Source organism: Cherax quadricarinatus, chromosome 1, assembly GCF_038502225.1.
Source record: "Cherax quadricarinatus isolate ZL_2023a chromosome 1, ASM3850222v1, whole genome shotgun sequence".
Taxonomy (NCBI): domain Eukaryota; kingdom Metazoa; phylum Arthropoda; class Malacostraca; order Decapoda; family Parastacidae; genus Cherax; species Cherax quadricarinatus.
In genome coordinates this window covers 14,628,575-14,643,574 of record NC_091292.1, presented here as the reverse complement: position 1 = coordinate 14,643,574, position 15,000 = coordinate 14,628,575, and the positions used below count along the sequence as shown (strand labels likewise).

Sequence of the window (15,000 nt, the reverse complement as noted above, 5' to 3'; positions counted from 1 at the left end):
TAACGGTAACAATACACGCACTACACACCATCCTCCATAACAGTAACAACGCACTACACACCATCCTCCACAACAGTAACAACACACTACACACCATCCTCCACAACAGTGACAACGCACTACACACCATCCTCCACAACAGTAACAACACACTACACACCATCCTCCACAACAGTAACAACGCACTACACACCATCCTCCACAACAGTAACAACACACTACACACCATCCTCCACAACAGTAACAACACACTACACACCATCCTCCACAACAGTAACAACACACTACACACCATCCTCCACAACAGTAACAACACACTACACACCATCCTCCACAACAGTAACAACACACTACACACCATCCTCCACAACAGTAACAACACATTACACACCATCCTCCACAACAGTAACAACACATTACACACCATCCTCCACAACAGTAACAACACATTACACACCATCCTCCACAACAGTAACAACACACTACACACCATCCTCCACAACAAGGACAATACACTACACACCATCCTCCACAACAGTAACAACGCACTACACACCATCCTCCACAACAGTAACAACACACTACACACCATCCTCCACAACAGTAACAACGCACTACACACCATCCTCCACAACAGTAACAACACACTACACACCATCCTCCACAACAGTAACAACACACTACACACCATCCTCCACAACAGTAACAACACACTACACACCATCCTTAAAAATAGTAACAACACACTACACACCATCCTCCACAACAGTAACAACACACTACACCCCATCCTCCACAACAGTAACAACACACTACACACCATCCTCCACAACAGTAACAACACACTACACACCATCCTCCACAACAGTAACAATACACTACACACCATCCTCCACAACAATGACAATACACTACACACCATCCTCCACAACAGTAACAACACACTACACTCCATCCTCCAAAACAGTAACAACACACTACACATCATCCTCCACAACAGTAACAACACACTACACACCATCCTCCACAACAGTAATAACACACTACACACCATCCTCCACAACAGTAACAACACACTACACACCATCCTCCACAACAGTAACAACACACTACACACCATCCTCCACAACAGTAACAACACACTACACACCATCCTCCACAACAGTAACAAAACACTACACACCATCCTCCACAACAGTAATAACACACTACACACCATCCTCCACAACAGTAACAACACACTACACACCATCCTCCACAACAGTAACAACACACTACACACCATCCTCCACGACAGTGACAACACGCTACACCCCATCCTCCACAACAGTAACAACACACTACACATCATCCTCCACAACAGTAACAACACGCTACACCCCATCCTCCACAACAGTAACAACACACTACACATCATCCTCCACAACAGTAACAACACACTACACATCATCCTCCACAACAGTAACAACACGCTACACCCCATCCTCCACAACAGTAACAACACACTACACATCATCCTCCACAACAGTAACAACACGCTACACCCCATCCTCCACAACAGTAACAACACACTACACACCATCCTCCACAACAGTAACAACACACTACACACCATCCTCCACAACAGTAACAACACAATACACACCATCCTCCACAACAGTAACAACACACTACACACCATCCTCCACAACAGTAACAACACACTGCACACCATCCTCCACAACAGTGACAACACACTACACCCCATCCTCCACAACAGTAACAACACACTACACACCATCCTCCACAACAGTAACAACACACTACACACCATCCTCCACAACAGTAACAACACACTACACACCATCCTCCACAACAGTAACAACACACTACACACCATCCTCCACAACAGTAACAAAACACTACACACCATCCTCCACAACAGTGACAACACACTACACCCCATCCTCCACAACAGTAACAACACACTACACACCATCCTCCACAACAGTAACAACACACTACACACCATCCTCCACAACAGTAACAACACACTACACACCATCCTCCACAACAGTACACTACACCCCATCCTCCACAACAGTAACAACACACTACACACCATCCTCCACAACAGTAACAACACACTACACACCATCCTCCACAACAGTAACAACACACTACACACCATCCTCCACAAAAGTAACAAAACACTACACACCATCCTCCACAACAGTAACAACACACTACACACCATCCTCCACAACAGTAACAACACACTACACACCATCCTCCACAACAGTTACAACACACTACACACCATCCTCCACAACAGTAACAACGCACTACACACCATCCTCCACAACAGTGACAACACACTACACACCATCCTCCACAACAGTAGCAACACACTACACACCATCCTCCACAACAGTAACAACACACTACACACCATCCTCCACAACAGTAACAACACACTACACACCATCCTCCACGACAGTGACAACACACTACACACCATCCTTCACAACAGTAACAACACACTACACACCATCCTCCACAACAGTAACAACACACTACACACCATCCTCCACAACAGTAACAACACGCTACACCCCATCCTCCACAACAGTAACAACACACTACACACCATCCTCCACAACAGTAACAACACACTACACACCATCCTCCACAACAGTAACAACACACTACACACCATCCTCCACAACAGTAACAACACACTACACACCATCCTCCACAACAGTAACAAAACACTACACACCATCCTCCACAACAGTGACAACACACTACACCCCATCCTCCACAACAGTAACAACACACTACACACCATCCTCCACAACAGTAACAGCACACTACACACCATCCTCCACAACAGTAACAACACACTACACACCATCCTCCGCAACAGTACACTACACCCCATCCTCCACAACAGTAACAACACACTACACACCATCCTCCACAACAGTAACAACACACTACACACCATCCTCCACAACAGTAACAACACACTACACACCATCCTCCACAACAGTAACAAAACACTACACACCATCCTCCACAACAGTAACAACACACTACACACCATCCTCCACAACAGTAACAACACACTGCACACCATCCTCCACAACAGTAACAACACACTACACACCATCCTCCACAACAGTTACAACACACTACACACCATCCTCCACAACAGTAACAACGCACTACACACCATCCTCCACAACAGTGACAACACACTACACACCATCCTCCACAACAGTAGCAACACACTACACACCATCCTCCACAACAGTAACAACACACTACACACCATCCTCCACAACAGTAACAACACACTATACACCATCCTCCACGACAGTGACAACACACTACACACCATCCTTCACAACAGTAACAACACACTACACACAATCCTCCACAACAGTAACAGCACACTACACACCATCCTCCACAACAGTAACTACACACTACACATCATCCTCCACAACAGTAACAACACGCAACACCCCATCCTCCACAACAGTAACAACACACTACACACCATCCTCCACAACAGTAACAACACACTACACACCATCCTCCACAACAGTAACAACACACTACACATCATCCTCCACAACAGTAACAACACGCAACACCCCATCCTCCACAACAGTAACAACACACTACACACCATCCTCCACAACAGTAACAACACACTACACACCATCCTCCTCAACAGTGACAACACACTACACACCATCCTCCACAACAGTAACAACGCATTACACACCATCCTCCACAACAGTGACAACACACTACACACCATCCTCCACAACAGTAACAACACACTACACACCATCCTCCACAACAGTAACAACACACTACACCCCATCCTCCACAACAGTAACAACACACTACACACCATCCTCCTCAACAGTGACAACACACTACACACCATCCTCCACAACAGTAACAACGCATTACACACCATCCTCCACAACAGTGACAACACACTACACACCATCCTCCACAACAGTAACAACACACTACACACCATCCTCCACAACAGTAACAACACACTACACCCCATCCTCCACAACAGTAACAACACACTACACACCATCCTCCACAACAGTAACAACACACTACACACCATCCTCCACAACAGTAACAACACACTACACCCCATCCTCCACAACAGTAACAACACACTACACACCATCCTCCACAACAGTAACAACACACTACACACCATCCTCCACAACAGTAACAACACACTACACACCATCCTCCACAACAGTAACAACACACTACACCCCATCCTCCACAACAGTAACAACACACTACACACCATCCTCCACAACAGTAACAACACACTACACACCATCCTCCACAACAGTAACAACACACTACACACCATCCTCCACAACAGTAACAACACACTACACACCATCCTCCACAACAGTAACAACACACTACACATCATCCATCCTCCACAACAGTAACAACACACTACACACCATCCTCCACAACAGTAACAACACACTACACACCATCCTCCACAACAGTAACAACACACTACACACCATCCTCCACAACAGTAACAACACACTACACACCATCCTCCACAACAGTAACAACACACTACACACCATCCTCCACAACAGTAACAACACACTACACACCATCCTCCACAACAGTGACAACACACTACACACCATCCTCCACAACAGTAACAACACACTACACACCATCCTCCACAACAGTAACAACGCATTACACACCATCCTCCACAACAGTGACAACACACTACACACCATCCTCCACAACAGTAACAACACATACACTACATACAGCGCCCCTCCACAGTTTAACCGACTCACATATGCCTTTGTGGAATCTGAGGCAGTTGACAGTGTTGGTGTGGCCGGAGAAGGTGGTAATGGGTTCCACGGTGAGAGGTTTCCGGCCAGGGATGGGTTTCTTGGGTACCACGTCCCCGGAGCCTGCCTCCCACACTTTGACAACTCCGGTGCCGTCACCGCTATAGACCAGTTGCTTCATCGCCACCAAGCACACTACGTGACTAGGGTGACCCTGGAACACCTGTAGTCCAACATCACATTAGGTCATCTCGACACTAGCACTTTTTTACAGTCCTTATTCTACAGATGAACGCAGGCACCGTTGTTTTTCCTAGCTGATACCGACACCAGTATCATTGGCCTGTGGCCTGGTGGCAAAAGCTCTCGCTTCACACGGTGAGGGTCTGGTTTCGATTCCCTGAGAGAGTAGAAACACTGAGCGTATTTCCTTCACCCATCAGTAATAATGGGTACCTGGGTGTAAGATGGCTGGTGTGGGTCGCATCCTGGGACAAAACTGACCTAATTTGTCCGAAATGCTCTGCATACCAAGGAGCTTTTTATGTAGTAGTATGTCATTGATGTCAGCTATGCCTGTATACTTTGTACATGTGGTAATAAATACCGACAAGTTGGTTTAGAAAAACACGTAAGCAAACACTAAGACATATTTATTAGAAAACGTTTCGGTCCTGAGATCTTGATCACTTCTCACATACACAGGATGAAAGAGTTTATATTGGCGGAGAGTGAGGTGTGAGTGACGCATGGTAACCTGAAGTTGGGATGAGGACGGGTAGACGATAAGATCATGTGACTCCTGTGTTGCTGGGTAGGTGGTGCTTTGCCTGGTTGAGTATCATGTATGCTAATGTTTTAGAAATTTTGTGGTTTCCAGTGTTACGTTCTACTGTGTCGGCGACGGCGATTAGGGAGGCTTCTAGACACCGTCGGCGTCTAAGGTCTTGTTTGGTAAGAATGAGTTGTGCCTCATCCCAGTTCATCAAATGCACCGTGGAGTCTCTGTGGAGGACACAGGCGTACCTTAAGTCGTCTCTCTTACTGGCATTTCGATGCTTGTTCAGGCGGACCTCAAGATCTCTGCCAGTCTCGCCTACATATTTCTTGTGACAGAAGCCACAGGGGATGGTGTAGACGCCTGCTGTGGAAGTTAGAGGTGTTGGGCTGCGTTTCGTAGTGAGGTCTTGGATAGATGTGTTTATGGTAGACACATTTAAGTTACTCTTAGCAAGTGCCCGGCGAGTATTCGTGGAAACATCACCACATGGGAGCACTGTGAACTGCTTAGAGAGCTGTTCCATGGGCGGTTTGTCTTTCAACCTCTGTATGTTAGAAGTGATCAAGGTCTCAGGACCGAAACTTTTTCTAATGTTTGCTTACGTGTTTTTCTAAACCACCTTGTACATGTACTAGTAGAAACAAAGATATTATTATTATTATTATTATTATTATTATTATTATTATTATTATTATTATTATTATTATTATTATACTGATCTTAGATGATATCAACACTAGTACCCCTACTTATTTTAGCTAATGCCAACCCTAGCAGGCTATTGATCTTAGTTGATCTCAATACCGGTCAAACCACTGTTTCTAGCTAGTACTGAGATTGGCACCTATGCTGATGTTAACACCTAAAAAATCACTAGCCTTACTTCAGAAAATGCATAAGGAATATTGGATTCTGAAGCAGGTGAAGGTATACCTACCTTTCCTGAGGCAAGTGAACGTTCAGCTTCCTCCCTTGAAGCAGGTGAAGGTATATCTACCTTCCCTGATGCAGATGAAGGTGCACAACCTACCCTGAAGCAGGTACACCGGGCGTGAGTCTTTCTCAAAATGCTAGGTAGTGTTGGACGGAGGATCGAGCCTACACCGCTCCATATATAGTATAATAATATAATAAATAATATCCCCTTGCATCTATGTGATCTCAGTAACCATCTCATAATTTATACCAATACTTGTAAAAATCACTTACAGGCTTCCTATCTAAAACTTAGCCTGGAGATTAATGGTAGAAAATACCGACACGATGGAACAATAGACATAAATGCAGTATAATGTGATCCTTTACTGAGACGTTTCGCCCAGACAGTGGACTTTATCATGTCACAAACGGATCTATGTACAGGCGAAAGAGTACTCAGTAATGGATCGCATTATACCGCATTTGTGTCTGTTTACAACAACTTATCCCTGATGATGTACAATACTGACAGCTTGATGGACGGGACACACATATTTACAGGCGCCTGAGTTCCCGTCTCCTAATATCATGTTTATTTTTCCCCAGTAATCTACCTTGTCCAGGATCTTTCCTTAATTCACGGTATAACTTAACAAATCTTTGACGACACTTGTGTTGCTCAAACCTCTACAACACAAAGTAAATGCGATAGTAATTATGGATAACGTAGATTATAGGGTAAAAATAACATTATTATAAAACAGGGGAACTGAGGTGCCCCTTAAGAGCAGAGTGATGCACGTGTCTTATTCATCAGAACTTGTCTTACCCTGAAGCAGGTAGCTGTAGCGATGTCCCAGCTACGTAGCGTGCTGTCTGCGCTACCAGTGTAGAGGATCCTGGCGGTCAGGTCAGTGCTCATGCTGCTCACACACCCTGTGTGTCCCTCAAACTTCTGCTGGCGGAAGTATCTTCTCAGGAACATATACATACATACATACATACATAAAAATGTATACACACACCCACATACACACACACACACACACACACACACACACACACACACACACACACACATATATATAGTGTGTGTGTGTGTGATGGTGTCATGAGCACTGATCAGTGATAGAGGAAAATCCACATAAGACAAAAACGAAGAATATAAGATGTCAGCAGATAGAGAGAAACGAGAAGGAGAGAGACGAGGTATTAAAGAGGTAAAGAGTCGACATTTCATTTCTCCTCTTCTGCACTGAAAAAGAGTCTGCACTTAACACTGATGGACATGTCGATTTCATAGTGCAATAAGAGTAATGGGTCCAAGAAAACTGTTTTATGTTGTTTAGGTATAACTTAAAATATTTTAGAGATACCATGTAAATAGCCTATATATATATATATATATATATATATATATATATATATATATATATATATATATATATATATATATATATATATATATATATATATATATATATATATATATATATATATATATATATATATATAATGTGCCACGGTTCGCTGTCTCAAATGCTTTAATGTAGGCGCCATTTAGTTACTTTTAATCTCGAAATGATATATTAATGTTTTGCGTATCCAAACTGGATTATGCATCCTGAAGGTGGTGCCTTGATGCTGGTGAGGGGCTCTTGAACTAGACTTATCTTATCCCCCGGCCGGGGGTATGGTTTGTTAAGTAGATCTTAAGTGAGCGTATCCGTATCCCTTTTGACATTTGGGTTCTTATATACTGTACCAGGCTAATTAGGGGGGGGTGTTCACCGAGTAAGATTTCCCGAAGCCTTCCTGGTAACTATGATCGATGTTGTTATAAACGTAATTAACTACTTTGTAATATACTGCTTTCTTCAAGATTCTGGATATAACGCTGCTATACTAACAAGCCTAGAGTTATTGACATCAGATTTACTATTTGTCTTGAAAATAAAGATGATTCTGGCAGCTTTGAACTCATCCCGCAGGAACGGTACTGGAGGTGGTGGATACATTGAAAATGTGAGCTGTGGGCACTTTAAATAAGATACACCTCACCTCCAAGCTGCTACACCTGTTATATATATTAAACGATATCTCAGTAACTTGAGTGTTTGTCTATCGAGGACAGGCGGGCTGGTACCACCAAGCTTATGTGAAAGCTACTGTGAGGAAGTTGAGGTGAGGCCATGAGGAAGATTAGGTGAGGCTGTGAGGAAGGAAGATTAGGTGAGGCTATGAGGAAGGAAGATTAGGTGAGGCTGTGAGGAAGATCATTATGGGAGATATGATGCTGACCTTAAGACAGGCACCGGTAGTGAAGAGCCATGATCGTGCAGTACAGTCCATACTGCCGGTGATGAGCACATCTCCTGCACCCATCACGTCTTCCACTGGTTCCCCCGGGATGATCACTTGGCAGTAGATACCTCCAGTGTGGCCCTGTGGGAGAGTGCCACCACCACCTCTCAGTTGCTGTTGTCAACACTTGGAGCGCCATGCTAACACACACATACACATACACACAAGAAAAGGTACGATAAAGCTCTTGGAGCAGGGAGAGAGTGGACCTAGTAGCGACCAGCGAAGAGAAGGGGATCAAGAGCTGTGAATCAGCCCCAGCAACCACAAATAAGTGGGTACAAATAGGTGAATACACACACACACTAGATTACAGGAGAGAAGATTCTACAGTATATAGCGATTTAATAACGAATTTCAGTGGGATGTTGTAATTTAAATACAAAAACTATTATATACTGAAATGACTAAGAAAATGAAGCACAATCTCCAGCATGTGCTTTATCATCCAGGTGGAGTCTGTGTGGGTCAGTGGACAGCTAGCAACAACAATCTGGTTGACTAGGTAGCCAGCAAGGAACCCTGACTTCACTCTGGCCTGTGATTATAGACGAACCCTTGAAACCAGTCACAGACATGTTAGAAATATGCCGGGAAGGCACAGAAAGACACGTAATGATAACGAGAACTGGAAATGGGGAACCCTGTGGTAAAAAAAGAAATGCAAGGAGTACAAAAATGAAAATCAAAAGATGGTGAAGACGTACAGAACAAGGAGGAAGATAGAGACGAGGAAGGTAAATAGCGGATCTCAGTGACGTACTACAGACAATAGTGGATCTCAGTGACGTACTACAGACAATAAGTGGATCTCAGTGACGTACTACAGACAATAGTGGATTTCAGTGACGTACTACAGACAATAGTGGATCTCAGTGACGTACTACAGACAATAGTGGATTTCAGTGACGTACTACAGACAATAGTGGATCTCAGTGACGTACTACAGACAATAGTGGATTTCAGTGACGTACTACAGACAATAGTGGATCTCAGTGACGTACTACAGACAATAGTGGATCTCAGTGACGTACTACAGACAATAAGTGGATCTCAGTGACGTACTACAGACAATAGTGGATCTCAGTGACGTACTACAGACAATAGTGGATCTCAATGACGTACTACAGACAATAAGTGGATCTCAGTGACGTACTACAGACAATAGTGGATCTCAGTGACGTACTACAGACAATAAGTGGATCTCAGTGACGTACTACAGACAATAGTGGATCTCAGTGACGTACTACAGACAATAGTGGATCTCAATGACGTATTGCAGACAACAGTGTAGTAAGGACACATTGCACAATATATTTATATTTTTCTAATGAAAGCCTCTTGTGTAACTTGTGTCATTTCGTTACCAAGGAAGACAACAATTTAGAAGCAAGTCACAACACTGAAGAATCAGTAAAGGAGCACTCAAGGACGACGACGGGAAGCTTAATGGAGAAGCGAACATAAGACTTATGGAGGTACTCATTGAGGATGCAGCAGCGGTACTAGGAAGTAAGCAAGAGGACACTTAAAAAACCAAACTGTACAGCATCCACACTTCAGAGGAGGAAGTGAGAAAGCTTCTGAAAGAAGTGGACACAGCCCAAGTAATGACAACTAAAACTATATCCCAATTTTGTAATAAAAGACTGAATTGAAGAACTGAGTGAATCAAGAGCATAAGGGTCTATGAAAGATGAGGTAAATCATAGAATTAACGAGGGGAAAAAGTGAATGGTGCACTTAGGAGTCTGTGGAGACAAAGAACTTTGTCCTTGGAGGCAAAGAGGGGAATGTATGAGAGTATAGTTTTACCAACGCTCTTATATAGGTATGAAGCATGGGTGATGAATGTTGCAGCGAGGAGAAGGCTTGAAGCAGTGGAGATGTCATGTCTGAGGGCAATGTGTGGTGTGAATATAATGCAGAGAATTCGTAGTTTGGAAGTTAGGAGGAGGTGCGGGATTGCCAAAACTGTTGTCCAGAGGGCTGAGGAAGGGTTGTTGAGGCGGTTCGGACATGTAGAGAGAATGGAGCGAAACAGAATGACTTTAAGAGTGTATCAGTCTGTAGTGGAAGGAAGGCGGGGTAGGGGTCGGCCTAGGAAAGGTTGGAGGGAGGGGGCAAAGGAGGTTTTGTGTGCGAGGGGCTTGGACTTCCAGCGGGCATGCGTGAGCGTGTTTGATAGGAGTGAATGGAGACAAATGGTTTTTAATACTTGACGTGCTGTTGGAGTGTGAGCAAAGTAACATTTATGAAGGGATTCAGGGAAACCGGCAGGCCGGACTTGAGTCCTGGAGATGGGAAGTACAGTGTCTGCACTCTGCAGGAGGGGTGTTAATGTTGCAGTTTAAAAACTGTAGTGTAAAGCACCCTTCTAGCAAGAGAGTGATGGAGTGGATGATGGTGAAAGTTTTTCTTTTTCGGGCCACCCTGCCTTGGTGGGAATCGGCCAGTGTGTTAATAAATAAATAAAATATATATATATATATATATATATATATATATATATATATATATATATATATATATATATATATATATATATATATATATATTTATATATATATATATATATATATATATATATATATATAATATATATATACATATATATATATATATATATATATATATATACATTTTTTTTTTATTATCACACTGGCCGATTCCCACCAAGGCAGGGTGGCCCGAAAAAGAAAAACTTTCACCATCATTCACTCCATCACTGTCTTGCCAGAAGGGTGCTTTACACTACAGTTTTTAAACTGCAACATTAACACCCCTCCTTCAGAGTGCAGACATTGTACTTCCCATCTCCAGGACTCAAGTCCGGCCTGCTGGTTTCCCTGAACCCCTTCATAAATGTTACTTTGCTCACACTCCAACAGCACGTCAAGTATTAAAAACCATTTGTCTCTATTCACAATACTGGAAACAACAATTTCTCCTGAAACAACAACTTGAACAACACAAGGAAAGATGTGTAGAGTGTACCAATAACAAGATTGTCACAATTTGTGAAAGCAAGTGTAAGGCTGCTGAACAAGGTGGTGGTGGTGTTCTTAGTCACAGTAATGACGAATATAATACTTGTGTTGATAACTGTAGTGAGCATCATAACGAAGGCTATGGTGTCAATGATGTTAGTAATAGTGATGACCGTAATATAAGTGGTGGTGAAGAGTGTGATGAGGGCAATGGTGTCTATAATGTTAGTAATAGTGATGAGCATAATTTAAGTGGTGGTGAAGAGTGTGATGAGAGCGGTGGTGTCTATAATGTTAGTAATAGTGATGAGCATAATTTAAGTGGTGGTGAAGAGTATGATGAGAGTGGTGGTGTCTATAATGTTAGTAATAGTGATGAGCATAATATAAGTGGTGGTGCAGAGTGTGATGAGGTTAGTCACATAGACATTAATGTTGAATACAATACTGTTGACAAATGTAATGAACACAATGTTGGTAGTGGCGCTGGTGATGACAGTTGTAGTGTTGCGTGTAATGTTAGTGGAGGAGGGAATGTGAGTGGTGGTGGTGTCACCTATCATACATTCACACATAAACAGCGTCTTGCTCTGGGTTTACGAAGACTCCCACGAGGCCTTACAACTGGAGGTGCACTTACAAAACTCATGGACAAGGGTAGCACTGTTGACATTGATAAGGTCTGCTATTTATATGAACAATTTTTTCATTATGCTGAGAAACTCAACAAGATCCCAGGACTACTATAATGGATCAAAACTCGTATAAACTTTCTATATTAAGCTGGAACATTGCATCACTTAGAAAAAGACTTCCTGACCTTCATCATAAAGTAACCACCGAACCCATTGATGTTGTGTGTCTACAAGAGTGCAGAGTCCCTGAAAAATCCCAACCCCCTAAATTACCATCATTTGTTGCATATAACATCAAATCTACTAACTCTTGTGTTCTATATATTAAAAAATCACTTCCCCATCAACTTCTTGCACACAAGAAAACAGAGGGGCTACAATATCACGGTGTTAGGATTTATATAGGGAACTCTGCTCTCAACATATTTAACTTGTATGCTCCTGCTGATAAATTTAATTACTTGGAGCTCCCAACTTGTGCTCATTCTGAGCCTACTCTTATTATTGGCGATTACAATGCGAGACACAAAAGCATTGGAAACTCACAGTTTGGTAATCGTAATGGCAATCAACTGTTGTCACTCTTAAACAGTCATGATAATGTCCAAATTGTAGGTGACCTTGAACCCACACATATCTATGGAGGCGTCCTTGATCTGTGCCTGGGCTTCAACATTACTTCTGCCAGCTGTGAGTCTTCCATTGTAACAGATATAGCGTCTGATCATTTCCCTAGGCTAACCTCTCTAGATATTGGTAATACTATCCTTCCTGGTGGGATATTCAAACGGAAACGTTTTAATGTTCCCACAGATCAGCATGATGACTTTGTTGCACATGTGACTGACTGGTATAATTCCTATGAGTGTTCCTTTGTAGAGACCTTTAACAATGATCTTGTGAGCAGTATTCAGAACTACTTAGAGCCGCCACTGCAACCTCTTGGTACTCTAAACCCAACAAACTTCCATAATAATCATACCTCCTTCAAAAACCATACTTATTACAATGATTCTAAACTTCGTACACTGAAACGTACTGCTCGCAGACTAGGCCTAGCCTATAGAAAACATCGTACCCCTGGAATGCTGAGGCTCTTCCAAACTGCCCTTGCTGCTGCCAGAGAGCGTATGACAGAGCTGCGGCAAACCGACTGGGAAAAATTTGTCAACGGTCTTAATGCTCACACCCCACTTAGCCGGGCATGGAGGGACATAAATAGAATTAAGGGTAAACGAACTGGGCAGATAGCGCACCCTCATCCCTTGCATAGGGCGAATGAGTTAGTCAGTGCTTGGGCTGCTACATCTAGCTATGGCAATCTTCCCAGTACCACACAGGCAAAATTAAATGATAAATATGATGCAAGGGAGAGACTTGTTTGCTTTATGCTCAGTAAGGCAGATGATTGCAACATTCTTTTCACTAATTATGAACTTGATGCAGCGCTAACTAAGGGCAACTCCACGTCGCCTGGTGAGGATGGTATTACAACATACTCAGATTGCTGTGTCGAGTACCAGGTAATCCATTACTTGAATTATATAACATGAACTATGTAACTGGGGAGCTCCCTCAATCTTGGACCAACAGCCTCATCATTCCAATTCCTAAGCCCAATCAACAAAATGCATTTCGCCCAATATCTCTTACTAGCTGCTTGTGTAAAACATTTGAGAGAATGATTCTTAATCGTCTCATGTACAGAATCAAACAATTTTTGTCTCCCCGGTTACATGGTTTCATGCATGGAAGGAGCGTGCATCATTGCATAGACACCTTTCTCACCCTGCACACTGACAGCTCCTACACTACCTTCCTTGACCTTAAATCCGCTTTCGATGTAGCCAACCGACATGTAATAATTAGTGAACTTGCCAGAATGGATGTTGGAGGATGGCTTCTCCGCTGGATTAAAGGCTACCTGTCCAACAGAAAATCGTCTGTGTTGTTCCAGGGACATAGAAGTGTAACTAAAGACTTTGAATTAGGAACCCCACAGGGAGGTGTGCTCAGTCCCACACTGTTCAATATTCTAATTAATGCATTACTTAATGCTATGCCTAGTCAGCCCCATAATTATGTGATTAGTTTTGCTGATGATATAATGATTCACACCACCGGATTCTCCAACACCCAAAACATTCTTAATCATGTACTAGCCTCGTGTCAGGACCTGGGGTTGATAATCTCTACTGATAAAACAAAGATACTCAATAGGCGTCCTCCTCGACAGAGAGGCACAGTTCGTCAGATCCAATTGCATGATGGGTCTCTTCTAGAATATGTAAGCAGATACAGGTATCTAGGCTTTGAGGTTCCACTACTTGGACCTGTTGTAACAAGACTTTGTCGCCAATACAAAGAACGACTAAGAGCACTTAGAGTTGTGGCAGGGCTTCACCCCAGGTATTGTGCTAATGTTAAAATTGTGAAAATGA

General features: G+C 43.0%; 1 protein-coding gene across 1 annotated transcript in view; it reads right to left on the bottom strand.

Moving 5' to 3' along the window:
• The window catches only part of LOC128690330 (WD repeat-containing protein 86-like), a 35,627-nt gene that overhangs the window by 6,276 nt on the left and 14,351 nt on the right, over positions 1 to 15,000 (bottom strand). Inside the window, exons 4-6 of the mRNA XM_053779029.2 lie at positions 8,872 to 9,015; positions 7,400 to 7,525; positions 4,872 to 5,094 (exon numbers count right to left, since the gene is read on the bottom strand). Of these exons, the coding sequence (XP_053635004.1) occupies positions 4,872 to 5,094; positions 7,400 to 7,525; positions 8,872 to 9,015 (493 nt within the window). The remainder of the gene's footprint in view (positions 1 to 4,871; positions 5,095 to 7,399; positions 7,526 to 8,871; positions 9,016 to 15,000) is intronic.